The sequence below is a fragment of the Neovison vison genome, chromosome 1 (assembly GCF_020171115.1).
Source record: "Neovison vison isolate M4711 chromosome 1, ASM_NN_V1, whole genome shotgun sequence".
Lineage (NCBI taxonomy): Eukaryota > Metazoa > Chordata > Mammalia > Carnivora > Mustelidae > Neogale > Neogale vison.
This window is the reverse complement of record NC_058091.1, coordinates 230,161,598-230,181,052: the sequence shown is the minus strand read 5'-3', so window position 1 is coordinate 230,181,052 and position 19,455 is coordinate 230,161,598. Positions and strand designations below refer to the sequence as shown.

The 19,455-nt window shown below is 36.7% G+C and overlaps 1 protein-coding gene across 2 annotated transcripts in view; it reads right to left on the bottom strand.

Annotated features, from left to right (window-relative positions):
* Positions 1–3,230: 3,230 nt before the first annotated feature.
* The window catches only part of MIER3 (MIER family member 3), a 33,951-nt gene continuing 17,726 nt past the window's right edge, over positions 3,231–19,455 (bottom strand). The window contains exons 8-13 of one of the 2 annotated variants that reach the window (XM_044224462.1): positions 17,451–17,602; positions 15,091–15,172; positions 13,575–13,669; positions 7,568–7,695; positions 7,342–7,484; positions 3,231–7,238 (exon numbers count right to left, since the gene is read on the bottom strand). In XM_044224462.1, coding sequence (XP_044080397.1) covers positions 6,781–7,238; positions 7,342–7,484; positions 7,568–7,695; positions 13,575–13,669; positions 15,091–15,172; positions 17,451–17,602 — 1,058 coding nt within the window. In that variant the 3' untranslated portion in view covers positions 3,231–6,780. The remainder of the gene's footprint in view (positions 7,239–7,341; positions 7,485–7,567; positions 7,696–13,574; positions 13,670–15,090; positions 15,173–17,450; positions 17,603–19,455) is intronic. The other variant, XM_044224472.1, reaches the window with a different exon arrangement.

The window sequence follows — 19,455 nt, the reverse complement described above, 5'->3', positions numbered from 1 at the left end:
GGTGGGAGGGACACCTATTCCCATTCTCTTATTTCAGTGGGGAGTGCTGACATTAGTGATGCTCCTGGCCTCTCTCTGCGTCTGTTATAGGAAGAGTGATTTTATGAGATTCTCTTTGGAGAACTAGGCACCCACGGCCCAGACCCCTCTAGTTCCTTCTCTGTGGGCTCTCTACCCAGCCAGTGAGTCTATCCAGGGGTAGAGTATTAGTGAGCTGACCTGCCCACAGCTCTGAAGCAACCTTCTCCAGTGAGTTTCATTCGTGATACTTACTTTGATCTGCATTGACCTGACTCCCGCATTTAACTCTCAGTTCCAAACTTGGATGAAGAGGATATTTTTTATTGGACTCCTTGATTTCTAACATGGAACCTGTATAACCATATTCTAACCACCTAAACTGCTACATCAACAGCTTTTCTCACTTCATTTATTGTAATTTCAATAGTCTCCTAATTGCCTTCCCTGTTTCCACTCCTGCTGCCTTTACAGAATGGATCACCAAGAAAGGTTCTTATAAATATAACTCCCATCTTGACCAGCCTCTGCTCAAAACTCTGATTACTCCTCATATAGTGGAAGAAATGCCCAAGTGCTTCACATATATGACATAGCCACTCAATACCTCTTCCCTTATCTCCTGCTCATTCTACCCTAGGTGCATCTGTCTCCTCACCACTCCCGAAACCTGCTGGGCACACTTGCACTTCACACTTCTAGTTTTCTGTGCCTGCAAAAGTCTTCCCTCAGAGAGTCACCTTGCCCAACCAGCCTACTGGAATTGACAGTCCCCAGCTGCAAGCCCTGAAAATTCCCATTTCGCTTTCCTTTTCTCTATTAGATTTATCTCGTGTAGATACTAAATGTATATTTGTGACAGCATCCGATTCCTTTTCTCAGCCTCATTTGTCCTTTATTTGTGTCACCAAGATGCTGGGAAAACAGGGAGACTAATTTTACTTAAAAAAAAAAAAAAAAACAAAACCAATCTACTTGACCACTTGACCAAAGAAGATCCTGTTACACAGACCCTTAAGTAAAATACAGAAATACTAACTCCTGAGGCTCCTGCTCAGTCAGTTGAGCAGCTGCCTTTGGCTCAGGTTATGACCCCAGGGTCCTGGGATCAAACCCCACATTGGGCTCCCTGCTCCGTGGGGAGCTTGCTTTGCCCTCTCCTTCAGCCCGCCACACCGTCTACTTGTACTGTCAAATAAATAAATAAAATCTTAAAAAAAGAAAGAAATACTAACTCCTGTGGACGTATCTGGTGGGCTAAAGTATTTAGGAGTGAACTCTTGCAATGTAAATTTAAAACTACTTCAGGAGGAAAAGAAAGGTATGTTATATAGAAAAAGATCAAATATGATAAAATGTCAACTGCTCAATCTGGGTTTTTCTTTATTCTGTTCTTTTAGCTTTTGTCTTAAGTTTTTTTTCTTTTAAAGCTAGGGGCAAAGTCACCATTAGCTGAAGGGTAGACGATGTCATCAAGCTTTTAGGAAATGTCTACTACGTGAAGGGCTCTGGGGGAGTCAAAGAATAAAATATGGTTTCTGCTCATAAAGTGCTCATGGTGGAGAATAAAGCTTGCCTCGTATAATTGGTCTGCACTGGAGGAGTGAAAAAAATTTTTTAATGTAACATAGGCATTTTAAAACAAACATCTATTTTTCTTACCGAAATAATTGTTTAGACTTATAAATGGATGGTTTCATTTCTGACATACTTCTGAAATGCTTATATGAGTTCTAACATTTCATGAGTTCCATGAAACAACTTCATGGAAATAGAGGCTTTGCCTCCGTATAACTGCCTCATCAAAACCGAGTTACCCAACAGCTGTGTCTCTCTCTAAAGTACATGTCAACTAGTGTATTAAACCTAGGAACACATAAGCACTCCTGATCTAAAATCACAAATTCAGTGCCCGTGCCCAGCTTTGTCAGAGAATCCCCATAGACACGGAAAGAGAGGAAAAGGGTTAGAGAACATTTACTAGATGGGAAGTGGTAAACCATCCTATCCTAGGGATGAAGACAAAGTGTATATAATGAAATATCCAACTTACAGATTCTTTTGAGAAGTCAGAGAAGCAGCAAGCTCAAAGCCTATCATTGATGGAAATTATGGCCAACAAGGATAAGGTCTACAAGTCACGAGAAATTCTGCTCCAAGACTCTCCTCCCTCCCCTAAAAGCCTGAAGTACTCTGTAGCTCTCACATGGTATGCAGCTGCTCTTGGCAGGATTCAAGACACTGGTGTTCGGCCCCACCTGAAGGCACTTCTGTGTATGTGGTCCCCCCAGAGGCCTGCACATTTAAGTTTCTGTGGTGTCTGTGCTTGGAGGAATGCGGTTTTAGACAAGTAATCAAAGCAAAAGAGTCAGAGTATGTGCTTTCATTTTATCCTCTTCGTGTCCTTGTACAAAATTTGAACCTTGTGTGCAATCTGATCACTGCATATTAAGAATGGACTAGATTCTCTCTCCTTTTCCTCTGACCCCCCAACTCTCTAATAAATCTTTAAAAAAAGAATGGACTACATAAAGCTCCACTCAGAGCAAATGAAATATGGGGACAAACTTGTGAAATTAGACTAAGATGAGATCATTGGCTTGAAAAGATGAAGGTTTAAAATATTTCTAGGGGCGCCTGGGTGGCTCAGTAGATTAAGGCCTCTGCCTTCGGCTCGGGTCGTGATCCCGGGGTCGGTGGATCGAGTCCCACATCGGGCTCTCTGCCCGGCAGGGAGCCTGCTTTCCCCTCTCTCTCTGCCTGCCTCTCTGCATACTTGTGATCTCTGTCTGTCAAATAAATAAAAAAATCTTAAAAAAAAAAAAAATTTCTAGAGTCTACTAAACTATAAAGACGAGTTTACCATAAATATATTGTCAAGTAGTAACATCCGATCAAATTTCAGATACCATGTCTTCCTAAAAGACAAAGTTACCTAGAAGAGTGTTTGAAACACAAGACATTCAGTAAATATCTCCTGAATTAAACTAAAAGTGTAATAAGCCTCACTCTGGGATGGCTGGTTTAGCAAAAATGAAAATCTGTTATAGAGGATTTAAAGAAAAATTATTTTATATACTAACTTTGTCACATACTTATTTACAACAGAAAAATCCCAGCTGAAAAGTGGTTAAGTTTCCACCCATGTGTTATAGCTTAAGATTTATTAAATAAGTATCTAATTGCAGCAAATACTCACACGAACCAAGAAAAAAAAAAAGATTTCCAGATTTTTATTTCTGGAACTGTACACCAGGTATTAAAGTACAACAAATACAAAATAATGCTCAAAAAAATCAGTGTTTATGTACAAATATTAAAATCAATGCAACAATAGCAACTTCCTCTTGAACATCTGTTACTAAAACTTGTTGTGATTGTCACTAATTAATCTCATACTCACAGGGTACATATTTCAAACTGGGACAATTGGAATCACTGGTCATCTAAGAGGAATTTTAATATCTACCTAACAATAAAACTAATAGTTTCCTCCTTTTAGTGAAAAAATTAAGAACTTTTTAAAAAACATAGTAATGTCAATATTTTTATAAATTATTTCAATTTCCATTTGTAGACAATGTGCTTTGAAACTCTGGGCAAACAATCTCCTTGGTGGTCAGGTTTATTCATTAGTTTACATTCAAAGTTGAAATATTCACTAGAGACTTTGGTTAAATTAAACAGTATCACTATGCTCTATTAGATCTGAAGTTCTCAAATATTTATGACCCTCAATTTTAAAAATTAAAAAGGAAACAATTGCACAATTCTTTGACCTAATTGTACACACTTTAGTATTGTTTAAACAGTATTCTACATCCTTCAAGTAAATTCAGCAGTTGACCATGACAAGAGGAAAACTAAACACTTAAAAAGCTAGCATGGAAAAGATGAAGTACAACTAACAAAAGTAAAGTATTGCTATAATCACAGCACCAGTTACACTTCTAAATGAATCCAGGTCCTCTTCAAATTCCCTGTACATAAAAGATACATCAGCCAACAATGCAACAGCTCACCATGGATTTTTGGTTTGTTCATAAGAAAATAATGTGGCAAAAGGAAAAAAAGAATTTATCACAGTTTGTTATAAGAATTGTGCTTAACACTTGATAATAAAGGCATTATTGTTTCTTCATAAAATCGCAAATCAGTAATTTTCATGCTCTCAAACGCAATTCTTCTAATAAACGGTAACAAATTCTCTGTTAAAATGCTTAACTGGAGGGGGAAAAAAACCAGTAAACCCAGCGTTCAAAAGAAAATTCAATAAATAGCTATTTTACATGGATAAAGTCATAGTGGTACAATTTATGAATGTCACATCAAGCATGCACAAAAATGGTATTATACATGGCGGAAGCAGTCAGAAAATATTGAATTAGATCTAAAAAGATATGAAGAATTTACATATATATATACAAAAATCTTGCAAATTATTGCCTCATTTTAACAAGGAATTAAAAGTAAACGTTACCAGCTAGTTAGCGCTCTCTAAGAGGCTAAAATCAGATTGACATTTAAAAATCTATTAAACTAGCTGGAATTTATTTTTCTCTCATATCATTTACTGGATTTTGGTCAAAAATCTTTATTTAAATAACTAAAGTGTCCATTCAACTTGCTGATAATCAAAACTTTAGATAAGAAACACTGTTTCCATCTTATATCAAGATCCCAGCAATGCATAGATAAACTGAGTATGTTACTGCATCAGCTACTGAGAATGGGCATGTTCATTTAAGTGCAACTGGTATTAGCATTCAGTCATCTTTGTGTAAATTACTTTATACAAACCAGCCACTGTAAACCCAGAGTAAAAATCAAAGTTAAAACAATGGAAGATTATGGCCAGTATCTTACTAAATTATAAAAGGTATACTGATTTTTAACAGAAGAAATAAGGTTCAAAGTTTAGCACAACACCACAGCAATAAGAAGCTGATAACTTGGATAAAAATATCTGAAAGCAACACAGAGCCCAGGCTACCCATTATTTACTGTGTGCACACAGGAATGCTAGACTTTAGATGTATAAATTAGAGACTGATTTTAAGTTATTAATTTAACTACTTTTGTCCACTGTGCTAAACTAAATTTTATAGTAAATATGCTACTGCGTAAACACTTCAAAGCAATCTTCATTAAAATGCTGCAAAGAAAAATAAGAATACACATCATCCAAAACTAAGGATGTCATTGCAGTTCACAGTTTGTATAATAAATACCCTCCCTTTCCATCACTACTAAGGTCACTACAACCTATCTACTCCTCAGCACAACCTTGAAGCAACCTACTCTTACAAATATGAGCAATGCAGCCAAACATTTCAGGTTTTTGCAAAGCAAGACAACTAGTAGAATTTGGAAATTAAGACGGTGCGCAAAACAAAAAACAAAAAAAAAAAAGCAAAATTCTGTCTTAACTGAACTATAAAAGCGAGGCTTATTACACCCTAATACTGTATTACATACACATTGTTTGAATTCACCTTTTAACTTAGAGATGCATATCTATAGAGCAAAAATGGCCAAAGTTTAGGACAATGGCTTCTCATTCACAATGTCTGCAATAAAAATAAAAGTCTGAGATGCATCCGAACGTCTATCACTTTTGAAACTTAAAGTGGTAAGGTACCATGCTATTGCAGATAGAAACTCACATTTTTCTCACCAACTGTTCAAGCTGAACAAAAAAGTTTAAATATACTTCAAGGTTCTACTGCATTAAGTGTAAAATCTAGAAGTCCCTCCAAAATATTAACACTTTGAACTGCAGTGCTACAAACAACTTAAGAAGTGTCCCAAAACGTAAACCATTGCGTGGCAACATCCTAGACTTTGCAGACTGTGTCCTGCATGTCAGTTGCCTCAGGATAAACTAATTATCAATGACCAGTATGATTTTTACAATTATAATCTTGACAATGGTGGACAAAACCCCATCTGAATACCACATCTTTAAATGCCAAATTTTTAGCCAATAAATAAGGTACACAGTACTCTTCCCACAGTAAAATGACTGATTCTGTGTAAGGTAGCCCTGGTCTAGAATTTTGAAACAGGATCCAAGCAAGCGTCTTCATAATTTGCACGCAGTTCCTCGTGCTGGCTTCCATAAAGATGGACTTGCTGTTTTGTAAACTGAAGTGCTCTAGTTGAATAACATGAGAGAAGTTTCCATTTTAAAAAAATCCTTGCATGTTTGTGCAGTTTAAAGAAACCTACCCCTGCTTTTATTTAATTAAGAAAATAAAACCAAAAAATGCTACATTGAGCAGGGATTGGGATCGGTACCTGTAAACATTGTTATTCCACTGCATCCATTATGGCAAAAGGAATTTACACGAAAAGAAGCCACTCCATTCAGTTCAGAACATCTGTGCTGGTTTTGAGCTGGTGGCCTCTGTCTACAGGTTTTAAAACTGGGAGTGAGGGCAGTGGGGAACTGAAAAGAATAGAAAAAGAAGGGAGTGGAGAAGAGGTACTGGGGAATGAGGAAGAGATAAGCAGAGCTTAAAGCTGCACCACAGAGTTCAATCTTAGTTCCCAACTCTGCTGATCATAGTTCATTTCCACATTTATGGATTGAAAAATGAAAATACTCTTGATAAATCAAGATATAGTTCTATACATACTGACATCACTGATGTCATACTGAAAAAGGTTCAAACTTCCAGTGAAAGACTAAGCAAACCTGATCCTTTCCTCAAGTTTACTGGTACTGCACACCCACTGTTTCTGGGCCCCTCACTCCTGTCACTCAGAGTGAAGGGCGGCATGTTGATGCAGAGCATGGGCACTGATGAAACCATTGGTCTCACTGGCAGACAGACTGCCAAAGTCAGCCACGGAGACGGCCATTTTGGCACTGGTGATGTGATGTGTGTGATTTTCAAAGTCCACACCCAAATTATTTACAGAAACCTCATTCATAAAGGATTCAGGAACAGCAATGCCCATTTTCAATCTCTTTGCTGGTCTTTCTGACTCTTCACTGCACATGTTCATGGGGTTTAGCTCCGAGTGATAAAATCCAGTCTCAAATAAATTAAAACAATCACTTTCCCCATTGCTCGGCAGGGTGAGTAACTCCTCCGTTACGACAGGCACATGATTGACTTGTCCACGGGGTGTGTTGCCCAGTGGAGGAAAGCTATCATCCAAACAATTCACATCCGTGGGGTTGCAGACCGTTGCCACACTGTTGGTCAGGGCTAAAAAGAAATGGAAAATGGTTTAAGTAAGTGGTCCCATGTCCTGAAACGAAGATGACCCAATTTTTGCTAAGCTAACGAACACAAAAAGATGCCATTTTACCTGTCAAGTCACTGGCAGTGAAAGAGTTGAGAATGTTCAGTTGTTGATCAGGAAGAGGCTCAGGTCGATTAGAAGTTAAGGCTGAAGAATTTACTGTCGAACCCAGAGCTTCTGTTTCATCTACCAAACGATCCATATAGTCCCTGAAAAACAAAGCCCAGTAACTTCAAGACTGCCTATCACAGTTAAAAACAGAAGTCTCTCAAATCAACCCCATAGTACTTACGTAACTCCAGGGTGATGGTTATATCGCTTCTTTCCAAATCTTGTCTGTTGAGCAAAGTAATCATAACGTTCAGATTTCTTCCACATATAGTAGAATGCTACACATTCAGCAACTGTTCTAGTTCTCACCTAACAAAAAAAGTTAAAATTTTTAAATAGAAACCAACAGACCCAACCCATTTTTCAGTAACATCTTTTTTTAAAGAGTTTATTTATTTATTTGACATAGAAAGAGAGCACACAGCTGCACAAGCAGGGTGGGAAGAGAGGTAGCGGGAGAAGCAGACTCCCCATTGAGCAGAGAGCCCAACTTGGGCTTGATTCCCAGGACCCTGGGATCATGACCCAAATCAACCAGACGCCCCACCATGTTGGGTTTTTCTTGTTTGCTTGTTTTTTTACAACACTGTAACTTCAATCTATGGGTCTTACTTTCTATCCTCCCTATTATAAATTCTGAACATTTTACTAGTAAAATGTTGTTACATTTAAACTATTTAATAATAAGGATACCTTCAAAAGCTCAAAGTTTGTTATTTAAATCAGAATGTATTCATTTATAAAATAAATGTGTATCCAGGAATGATCTAACATGTTTCCTGAAAATCTTAAAGCAATGGCAACCTTTACTTTTTCCACACTGAACTCTCACTATGATTCTGACTGAAGCCAACAGTCCTTCCTAACCCTGAGGGGTCCATGAATCATATTCACTGGCATCCATTAAATTCCAAAATAATATGCAGCTGTACTTTTCTGGGGAGAAGAGCTGCAGTATCATCAGATTATCAAAGGGTTCCATAATGTAAAAGAGACACAGAACCCTTAGGAAAGGGAGTAGCACTCAACTGCATCTGCGATTTAAGATGATCTGTTAGCTAACAGCAGGGTATTTTCCTTCACCATGGGTTTGGTTCATAGCTCCAACAGAATTTGGTTAAAAATAACAACAACAATAAAAAAAAATAAGAGCCTTGCCAACTTGGCCCCACATTCAGACTGGGGCTGGTCAAACGATATACAGCTACAGGTATGAGTTCAGGCATACAGACAAAATTCTGTATCCTTATCTAATAAGCACTTTCTCTATTACTTAATCAGAATCAAATGAAGAAGTTTCAGAGTATCTATCCTGATTAATGAGTATGATATAATAAATTCATAACATAAGGAACAAGCTTTTTAAGTGAGAAATAAAGTACATATTTCAATAAACATCACTCACTTTAAGTTTCTGTGGTGAACATGGGCTTTCTGGGGAGAGATACCTTTCCTGTCTTACTCACTGATGTATCTCTAGCAATTAAAATGCCTGGTAAATGGCAGAACTTAATTATTTATGGAATGAATGGACAGATTTCACTAGTCATTGAAAAACTTGTGTTTTATTTTGACTTAAACAACCAAGACTTCTTGAAAAAAAAATTTTAAGATTTTATTTATTTATTTGACAGACAGAGATCACAAGCAGGCAGAGAGGCAGGCAGAGAGAGAGGAGGAAGCAGGCTCCCTGCTGAGCAGAGAGGCCGATGCAGGGCTCAATCCCAGGACCCTGGGATCATGACCTGAGCCAAAGGCAGAGGCTTAACCCACTGAGCCACCTAGGCGCCCCCTTGAAAAAAGTTTTATCTACTCAGTAAATTAAGTACTTCATCTCGTCTTTAAGAAAACATTAGGTTTTCATACATACAAAAAGGCTCTCAGCTACTCAACATCTTACTAGAAGTTCTAGCAAATGCAGTAAGACAAAAAAATAAATAAATAAATAAAGGGTATACGAGCTGAGAAGGAAGAATTAAAACTGTCTCTGTTGGGGCGCCTGGGTGGCTCAGTGGGTTAAGCCGCTGCCTTCGGCTCAGGTCATGATCTCAGGGTCCTGGGATCGAGTCCTGCATCGGGCTCTCTGCTCAGCAGGGAGCCTGCTTCCCTCTCTCTCTCTGCCTGCCTCTCTGTCTACTTGTGATCTCTCTCTGTCAAATAAATAAATAAAATTAAAAAAAAAAAAAAAAACTGTCTCTGTTCACAGATGACATAACTGTTTACATAGAAAATTCCAAAGAATCAGCAAAACACTCATGGAACTAATAAATGATTGTAGCTAGGATGCAGGATATAAGATTAATATCCAAAAATCAACTCCTTGCCGATATACCAATAATAAACCACCAATATGTGAAATTTAAAAATACAATAGCATTTACATTAGCACCCCAAAAATGAAATAGTTTAGGTATACATATAACAAACTGCATGCAAGATATTATGTGAGGAAAACTATAAAACCATGACTAAAGAAATCAGAGATCTAAATAAATGGAAAGATATTCCACATCCATGGGTAGGAAGACTCATGATTGTTAAGATGTCAGTTCTTCCCAACTTGACCTATAGATTCTGGACAATCCCAACCAAAACCCCAGCAAGTTACTGGGGAAATATACAAACTAACACTAAAGTTTATGTGGGAAGGCAAAAAACAACAACAACAACAACAAAAAAAAAACAAACCAGAGTGGCCAACACAATATTGAAAGAGGAAAACAAAGTTGGGGAATGACACTACCCAACTTCAAGACTTACTACTATAAAGTTACAGTAATCAAGACAGTGTGCTACCGGGGAGGGGGAGGGGGAATACAAATTAACACAAGAGAATGGAGAGCCCAGAAACAGATCCAAAGAAATGCAGTCAACTAACTTTAACAAAAAGTAAAGGTGATGCAATAAAGGATAGTCTTCTAAGCAAATGGTGTTAGAACAACTGGACATCCACATGTAAAAACAAACCAAAACAACATGAAAGAAAGAAAGATAAGAAAGAAACTAGACACAGATCTTAACAATTTTCACAAAAATAAACTAAAAATGGAATACAGACATAAATGTGAAACACTAAACTATAAAGCTCCTAGAAGATAACATAAAAGCTAGATGACCTTCGGGATAACAATGACTTTTTAGATGTAATACTAAAAGCACGATCTACAAAAGAAAATCTGATTAGTTGAAATTCACTAAAATTAAAACCTTCTACTTTGCAAAAGACACTGTTAGGAGAATGAAAAGACAGCCATATATAGGGAAAAAATAACTGCAAAACACATATGTGATAAAGGACTATTATCCAGGGGCACCTGGGTGGCTCAGTGGGTTAAAGCCTCGGCCTTCAGCTCAGGTCATGATCCCAGGGTCCTGGGATCGAGCTCCACATCGGGCTCTCTGCTTGGCAGGAGCCTGCTTCCCCCTCTCTCTGCCTACTTATGATCCTCTCTCTGTGTGTCAAATAAATACATAAAATATTTAAAAAAAAAAAAAAGGACTATTATCCAAAGTATCAAAAAAGAGCACTTAAAACTTTACAATAAGGCAACAAACCACTCAATTAAAAAAGTGGGCTAAAGGCCTTAATGGATACCTCACAAAGAAGAGACACAGATGGCAGATAAGCAAATGAAGAGATACTCCACATCTTATGTCATCAGAGAAATGCAAATGAAAACAAGACACATTACACACCTATTATAATGGCCAATATCTAAAACCCTGACAACATCAAATGCTGGAAGGATGTGGAGCAAGAGGAACTCTCAGTGCTGGTGGGAATACAAAATGGTAAAGCCACTTTAGCAGACATTTTAAAGATTTTCTATGTTTCTAACCAAACATAATCTTACCATGGAATCCAGCAATCCCACTTACTAGCATTTAGCTGAAGGAGTTGAAAACTCAAGTAACATGCAAAAACCTTCATACCAGATGTTTATAGCAGCATATAACTATAAAAACTTGAATGGGACCATGATGCGCCTCAAGGTGAATGGATAAACTGGTATATCCATACAATGGAATAAAAAGAAATGTGATAAAAAGAAATGCACTATCAAGTCATGACAAGACATAAAGAAACCCTTAAATGCATACTACTAAATCAAAGAAGCCAATCTGAAAAGGCTACATACTATATGATTCCAACCATATGACACTCTGAAATGGCAAAAGTATAGAGAGAGTAAAAAGCCAGATGCTGGGGGGGCGCCTGGGTGGCTCAGTGGTTTAAGCCTCTGCCTTCAGCTCAGGTCATGATCTCAAGGTCCTGGGAACGAGCCCCACATCGGGCTCTCTGCTCAGCGGGGAGCCTGCTTCCCCCCTCTCTCTGCCTGCCTCTCTGCCTACTTGTGATCTCTCTCTGTCTATCAAATAAATAAATAAAAATGTTAAAAAAAAAAAAAAAAAGCCAGATGCTGGGGAAGGAGTGGAGGAAGGAAGAGAGGAATAGATTGGAATTGGTTGTAGTACAAGGGATTTTAGGACAGTGAAACCATTCTGTATGATACCATAATGGTGGATATCAATATATATGTAATGGCACAAGTCATTACATACCTATCAGGACCATATTAACACAAAAAGTGAATCAATATGTAAACCATGGACTTCAGTTAATAATAATATACCAATATTGGTTCGTTAACTGTAACAAATGTATCACACTAATGTAAGATATTCATAATAGAGGAAGCTATGTTTGTGGGGATAAAGGGACATATGGGAATTCTGTGTACTTTCTGATCAATTTTTCTATAAACCAAAAACTGCTCTAAAAAATAAAGTCTATTATAATGAAAAGAAAAAGGAATAAAATATTGACCTACCCACCCACTTCAAATCTTATGTTCCTTTATGATGTAGAGCGGTAATAACAAATAAACCATACTTTAATGAAACTTAATTATTCCAGACTACTGGGATATACACATGCACATACACTTTTTAAAAAATTGACTTTATATTTTAGAGCAGTTTTAGGTTCACAGCTGACATGAGCAGAAAGTACAGAGTTACCATAACCATCTTCTACTCCCAAACACACAGAGCTTCCTCCACTATCAATTTCCCACCACAGTGGTACATGTTACAATGACTCTACACCAGCACATCTTTATTACCCGAAGTCCATCATTTACATTAGGGTCCACTCAGGTACTAAACATTATATAGTTACTGACAAATATATAGTGACATATATCCACCATTAGAGTATCATACAAAATAGTTCCACTATCCTAAAAATCCTCTATACTGTGTCTATTCATCACTCCCGCTATGATAAATCTTGTGACCACTGATTTCTGTCTCCCCAGTTTTGCCTTTTCCAGAATGTCATATAGTTGAAATCATACTGTAATATAGCCTTTACAGATTGGCTTCTTTGACTTAATAATATGCATTTAAAGGTTCCCCCAAGGTTTTTTTGTGTCTTGATAGCTCATTCCTTTTAGAATTGAATAATATGCCATTGTCTGGATGTGTCACAATGTATTTATCCATCCACCTCAAAGGACATCTTACTTGTCTCCAAGTTCTGACCATTATGATTAAATGTGCTATTAACATTTTGTGTGGATATAAGTTTTCAACTCTTTTGTGTAAATACTAATGAGTGTAACTGCTGGATCGTATGGTAAGAATATGGTTAGCTTTGTAAGAAACCGCTAAACTGTCTCTTTGAAAGGGGCCATACTATTTTGCATTCCTATCAGCAATGAATGAGAGTTCCTGTTGCTCCACATCCTTGCCAGCATTTGATGTTATTAAAATATTTATAGTTGGTTTTAGTTAACCAATGATTCTTCTTTCAGCAACTACGGTTCTGGCTGCTAAAGAGAAACATTTTTGAGGCCACAAACTTCTTAAGAGCTTAGAAAGAAATCAAAGTCAAGGCAAACAGAAGAGTTAGACGACGTAGAAAATATAGTCAATCCATTCTCCGTGAGTAGAATGTAACAACTATGTATGTCAAAAGATAGGCGAGTCCTCTATCAGCCACCCCACGTGAAAGCCAATCCCAGTCATGTGTAGAGCAACATAAGAAATGCTAATGACAGAAAAAAAAAAAGAAAAGAAATGCTAATGATAGGAAAGCATTAACGAACCCAAGTGACTTAAAACTTACAGGCTTTTTATTCATTGTCTATACTAACTGATCTATACTAATTTGCCTACCTTACCTTATTCTTCTGTATAAGATGAAAATCTTTTCCAAAAAGCATGAGTGCATGTTCAAAGCTCCGGCATTCTTCTTCCGTCCATGCGGTCATTCCTTCTAAAGAGATTTAGAGAGAAACTTTAATGGCTTCAGAGCTCTTTTACATGAATTGCTAGTTTACACTTTCAGTATGTTTCTCCTATAAAAGGCCATTAACTAACTATCCCTCTCTCTCTCAATCTCTCTCTCACATGTACACATACACACAGTTCTGTACACAGAAGATATCAGGATTACCAAAAGTATGCACAATACAAATCTTATTTAAAAATCAACAACACCAAAATATAAACAATGGGTTCTTTTTCTCTACATGGGAGGATAAGAATATAATGTTTTTCTATCATTTATGCTGTTTTTTAAACAATGAGCATGTATTTTTTCAAATTAAAAAAAGTTATCTCCTTTATTGGGAAAAAAAAGCGCCTTATTTTGGGTATTATATCAAAATGATAGTGCTTTTAATTAAAGACCATAAGTAACCAATACATATTTATTTAAAGTCAGTTTGCAGAGTGCTTCACTCTGGAAACCCAATGGGAATATGAAACAGCCCATGCTCTCAAGAAAAGACTAAATCTCATTCAACTGCTCAGAAGATGCTAATATGAGTGTGACCTCAAATCTGTTTGGGGCAGAGGAAATTTGAAGTTCTTCACTTGAAGACACTGGGGACCAGGTCCTCCCTAAGAGTAGTCCACCATAAAGATAAAACATAGTTTCAACTAAAGAAAAAAAAACAGTATTTAGTTTTTGAGATTAGGAAAGCTTAAAAATAATTTTATCAAAAAACCAACTTCTACAAGAAAACATTTCTACAGACTATCTCAACCTACAAGTTTAAATGTACTGTTTTCAGCTTTTCTATTCTTCCAAATCATTTATATAATATTACTGAGTGTTATTTCACTCTGTATCTACTTAATGAAAGCTATGGTGCATGCAATTATTTATATAGTGACAAAACTACTGAAATTAAAGGTAACCATTTTCCCTGACACACACAAAACAAAGCCTAAGTACTATAAAAATTTTATTACATGATTACTAAAAATACCTTCTTTGTAATAAATTCTATGGAATATATTATAATACTTTTTTTAATCTTTAATCTCCTTTTCATTTCCTGTTTGGTTTAAAAAAAAAAAGAAAAAACAACTTTTCTTTTCAATGAAATCAGAAAATCATTCTTTTTAATTACTTTGGGTATACTGTCATCTCTGGGGTCTGCTTTGTTCTGTAACTATTTCTTCAAGAAAGTGGAGGTGACAGGGGGTAACTAATTTGTATTTGAACAATCTCTCGTACGTCTAAAAATAGAGGGCAAGAAAAGGAAAAAATTATTGGCTATGAAGATGAACAGAGATCTTACAAAAGTGTTATAAGGACTGCTCCATCCTTTACAATACTTTGCTTATTCTAATCCCCAAATGAGCATCCCCTATCACTTCCCTCTCTTCATCCCAAGTGTTCCTTACCTTGAGATGCCTTTCCATTGCAGCAGTACCTTTCAATTGCTTCCTTTATATTATGGTTACACTTGAGAAGTTCATATAATGCCTACAAGAGAAAGAAAAAAAAAAAACCTATCCAATAAAAACTACCAGAAATTCACACTTAAGAGCATTAAAACAAATAGACACAAAAAAAGGGGTCGGGGGAGACTAGTAAAAGTCCTAACAAATACTGTCTGAAATGCTATCTAAATGCAAGACATTTAGGGATATTTTTGCCCATTTAGTCTACTTAACTATCCTGGTGATGGACTCTCGTATCCCAAAAGTTTGTTCATTTTCACTCTACCTCTCAGAAGTCACCTGCCAGTATCATTTTTATTTATTTATTTTTAATTGCCAGGCCATCTGAGCTGGGCAATTTCCTTATGTTAGATGATTCTTTTCTAGTTCGGAAAAATTAGAATTATGGTCTTATTTCTTGACATCACCTACTTCCTGCCTTTTAGAGTGTTAATAAGAGGGAACAGGAGCAGACCTAGAAGAGAAGTATGGGTACTTGAGTACCGGGGTTTATAATGGTCTCATGGTCTACTATGAAGGGTGTCATTTTTCTTAAAATTAGAATTTCTCATTAAATCTGTTTAGAATTACAAATATACAAAATAATAGCAGACAGAACTTAAATGAAAGTTAAATAATAATCCACCTTCCCAAGTCATTTCCAAGAAAGGCAAAGAGGGCTCAATATTAGTAAATCTATTAATACATCAATAGGTTAATAATCAGAACATAATCATTAAAAAACAATCCAGGTGCTAAAAAAGCATCTGATAAATCAGTATCCATTTCTAATTTTATAAAAGACAAAAACCATTGTAAGTAGATGGTTACTACCTTAGTATAATAAAGAGAGCCTCCATCAAACCAAGCACTGGTTATTATTCTTAATGTAAAAACCTTAGATATATGAATTTCCATCAAAAGAAGACTTCAAATCACTATCACTACCAAAAGTCTCTGAGAGGAGCATTATGGCTAATGCAGTAAGACAGTTAACAGGAATAAGAGATCTAATAAATGGTTAAGGAAGGAACCAATATATAATTCAATAATGACTTTAAGACTAGAAAGCCTGATAAAAACTGAAAATTAATTTTACTTGAGAAAAAATACATTCTGAAAAAACTGATTATTTCTCTATATTAACAATATATAATTATAATAGAGTTCCTATTAACAAAAGTATTCAATACATATAAATATTTAAGATATTGTCAAATTAAGTTAATTAGATCTACATGATACCCAAACACAAACATTTGAGTGATTAAAAAAAGGTAAAATTAATGGAGAGTCGGACCATGTTCTTGAACTGGAAGGTTTAGTGTTTTAAAGGTATTAATTCTTCCAAAATTAAATTATAGTTTAATAGACTATCAATATAAAAACCCGGGGGGGGTTCTTTTTGACAGCTGCAAAGCTACTCCGAAATTCAGCTACAACGACTTCTGTATGTTACTTGGAAATTCAAGTCCGAGTCCAACTATCTCTGGATATTCATTTCAGTTAGGATTATTGAGGCTAAAGATACAGAGTGAAAAATATACAAGAGCGGCAAAATGATGTCAGACGGCAATACCAGGGGCATTCAAAAAAAAAGACCCTTACTAGGCAATACTCCCAGTCCCATTCCACATATAATCAAGAGTATCCTGCAACTATAGGTACACAGTGCCTAAAAAATGCTCCTAGAGCATATTTATACAATCTTAATAGGTAATACTTTTCAACACTTCCTGAACAGAATTCAAGAATAATCTAAAAAATACCTTTATTATAAAATCTAAGGTCCAACCATAGAGAATGTTTAAATAAGTTATATTATAGCTACAGGATGGAAGAATATACAGTCATCAGGAAGAGATACTAAAGAATTCTCAATGGCAAGGAAAATAAGTGATTCAAATTAAGATATGCACATACACACAGAAGAAAGGACCAGAAGAAAAAATGTGAAACAGTATGGAGTGGTTATCACTAGGTCGTGGGACTTTTCCTTAACCAGCGTTTTCCAAGTTTAAAAATCTATAGCGAAAGAGATATCCAGTTCACATGTAAGAAATACTTGAATCATATATAAGAAAGTCAAGAACGTGTTATAGACGGTCAAGCATCTGACTCCTGGTTTCAGCTCAGGTCATGATCTTAGGCTTATAAAGATCAAGCCCCGCATCCGCTCCCGGCTGGGCAAGGAGCCTGCTTAAAATTCTCTGACCTCCACCCCTGTCCCCCTTCTTTAAAAAAAAAAAAAAAAGAAAGAAAAAGAAAAGAAAACCAAGAGAGATTAATTAGCTGCTGTTTCAACAGAAGTGGAAGTATACCTGTTCATTGTCCCTTGTGTGCGTTCCTGCAGATATCCTATCCATTATTTTTTCATTTCCAGTTCTTAATGAGGTCTCAACAAGATACTCCTTAACTTTGCTCTCCAAAACCACACCAGGACGCCAAAGTAACTGGTCTTCATTTTCATACACTAACAAAGAAAATTCCATTAACACATTAAAAATAGTAAACATATTCCTAGATGTATATTAATTGTCCTTTCTCTTCTTTGATAGGCTACACACTACACACAACTAACTTTGAGGCAGCAATTTGATTGTCTCACAAGGTGACTCTTTAATTGGTAAAGGTATAAAAAAATTTTTTTTAACTTTATTGAGGGCTGAGTGTTCCAATGCTTAGAGCAAGTAGCTTTCTTGCTGATAGGATTCACTATCCAATGAGAAGGTATTCTATGCCTAGTGCAATCTAATGTAAAACTCAGAAGGGTGTTTTCTATTCTCCTAATGAGGGGAAAAAAATAACCTGTATAAATTCTGTAATAGCTTCACTAGAGTTTTTCTTGAACTCTATGCCTCCATAATGTGAATACAGATTAAAAACTGCAAGCAAATAGGGGCGCCTGGGTGGCTCAGTGGGTTAAGCCGCTGCCTTCGGCTCAGGTCATGATCTCAGGGTCCTGGGATCGATCGAGTCCCGCATCGGGATCTCTGCTCAGCAGGGAGCCTGCTTCCTCCTCTCTCTCTCTGCCTGCCTCTCTGCCTACTTGTAATCTCTCTCTGTCAAATAAATAAATAAAAAATCTTTAAAAAAAAAAAAAAACTGCAAGCAAATAAAACAAACAAAAATAAATAAAAACCAAAATATCTGCCAAAAATGAAATACCTAAGAAAGGTAGCTTTTTACTTTACTAATTTCCTCCCAAAGAATGAATTTTACTTAAAGGAGAATACACATCAATCAAAAATGGAAAAGAATGATTAACAGTAAGAGAACTAAACTTGCCAAAATCTCTTAAAGAGACTGATATATTAATAACCAGAATTCACCAGGGGCGCCTGGGTGGCTCAGTGGGTTAAGCCGCTGCCTTCGGCTCAGGTCGTGATCTCAGGGTCCTGGGATCGAGTTCCACATCGGGCTCTCTGCTCAGCAGGGAGCCTGCTTCCTCCTCTCTCTCTCTGCCTGCCTCTCTGCCTACTTGTGATCTCTCTCTGTCAAATAAATAAATAAAATCTTAAAAAAAAAAATAACCAGAATTCACCAAAACAAGGTGTATATTCTATTAATGCACATATTGCCACCATACTTAAAGCTTCTACTTCACACAATAAAGTAACACAGATGGCACAAATATTTATCCCATTGCTTCAAGTACAATGCACTTTTCAAGTGTATAGTAAGCACTAAACATAGCTAATAAAATGATTTACCGAGAGCTCACTATGTACCATGGACAGGATAAGTGCTTTATATTCAGAACTATATGAGGCAGGCATCATTGCTCCCGGTGAGCAGGAAAGTTAAAAACAAAATATGCCTATGAACCAGTAAGACTGACTTTTGATGTGCATTCCTTTCCTCTTTGTCGAAATTGAAATAGGTAAAGCAGTTTGGGTTTATACCCTCCAAGGACAGAGAAGGTATACCTTCCCTTCTGAATGTGTACAACTGAGAGATGACCACCTCTGTTACGTTAATCTAAGAACTGACAGTGGCTGAGCATGTTCTTGACTTCAAGGGTGTGTCATTTGGGCGGGGGGATGGAGAGGCTGGGCCATCTCAAGATCAACTACTGTTTTTGCTTCCCTGAGACAACAGCATTTTGAGAGCAATTTAGAAAAATATTGTTACTGAAGCTGCCAATGGTAACAACCTTAGGGTAGCCCATCTTCCCTTCCTTTATGAGACTGATGCGCTACCTACTGCGCTAACGAGGCACCTTCTTCCCTTCCTTTAAATGAAGGATAACCTAACAGAGCAAAGGGAAAAAGAAAAACTCAGGAAGAGTTGTGTCGCTGTGCTGCTCTGGCCCCATGATGTCAC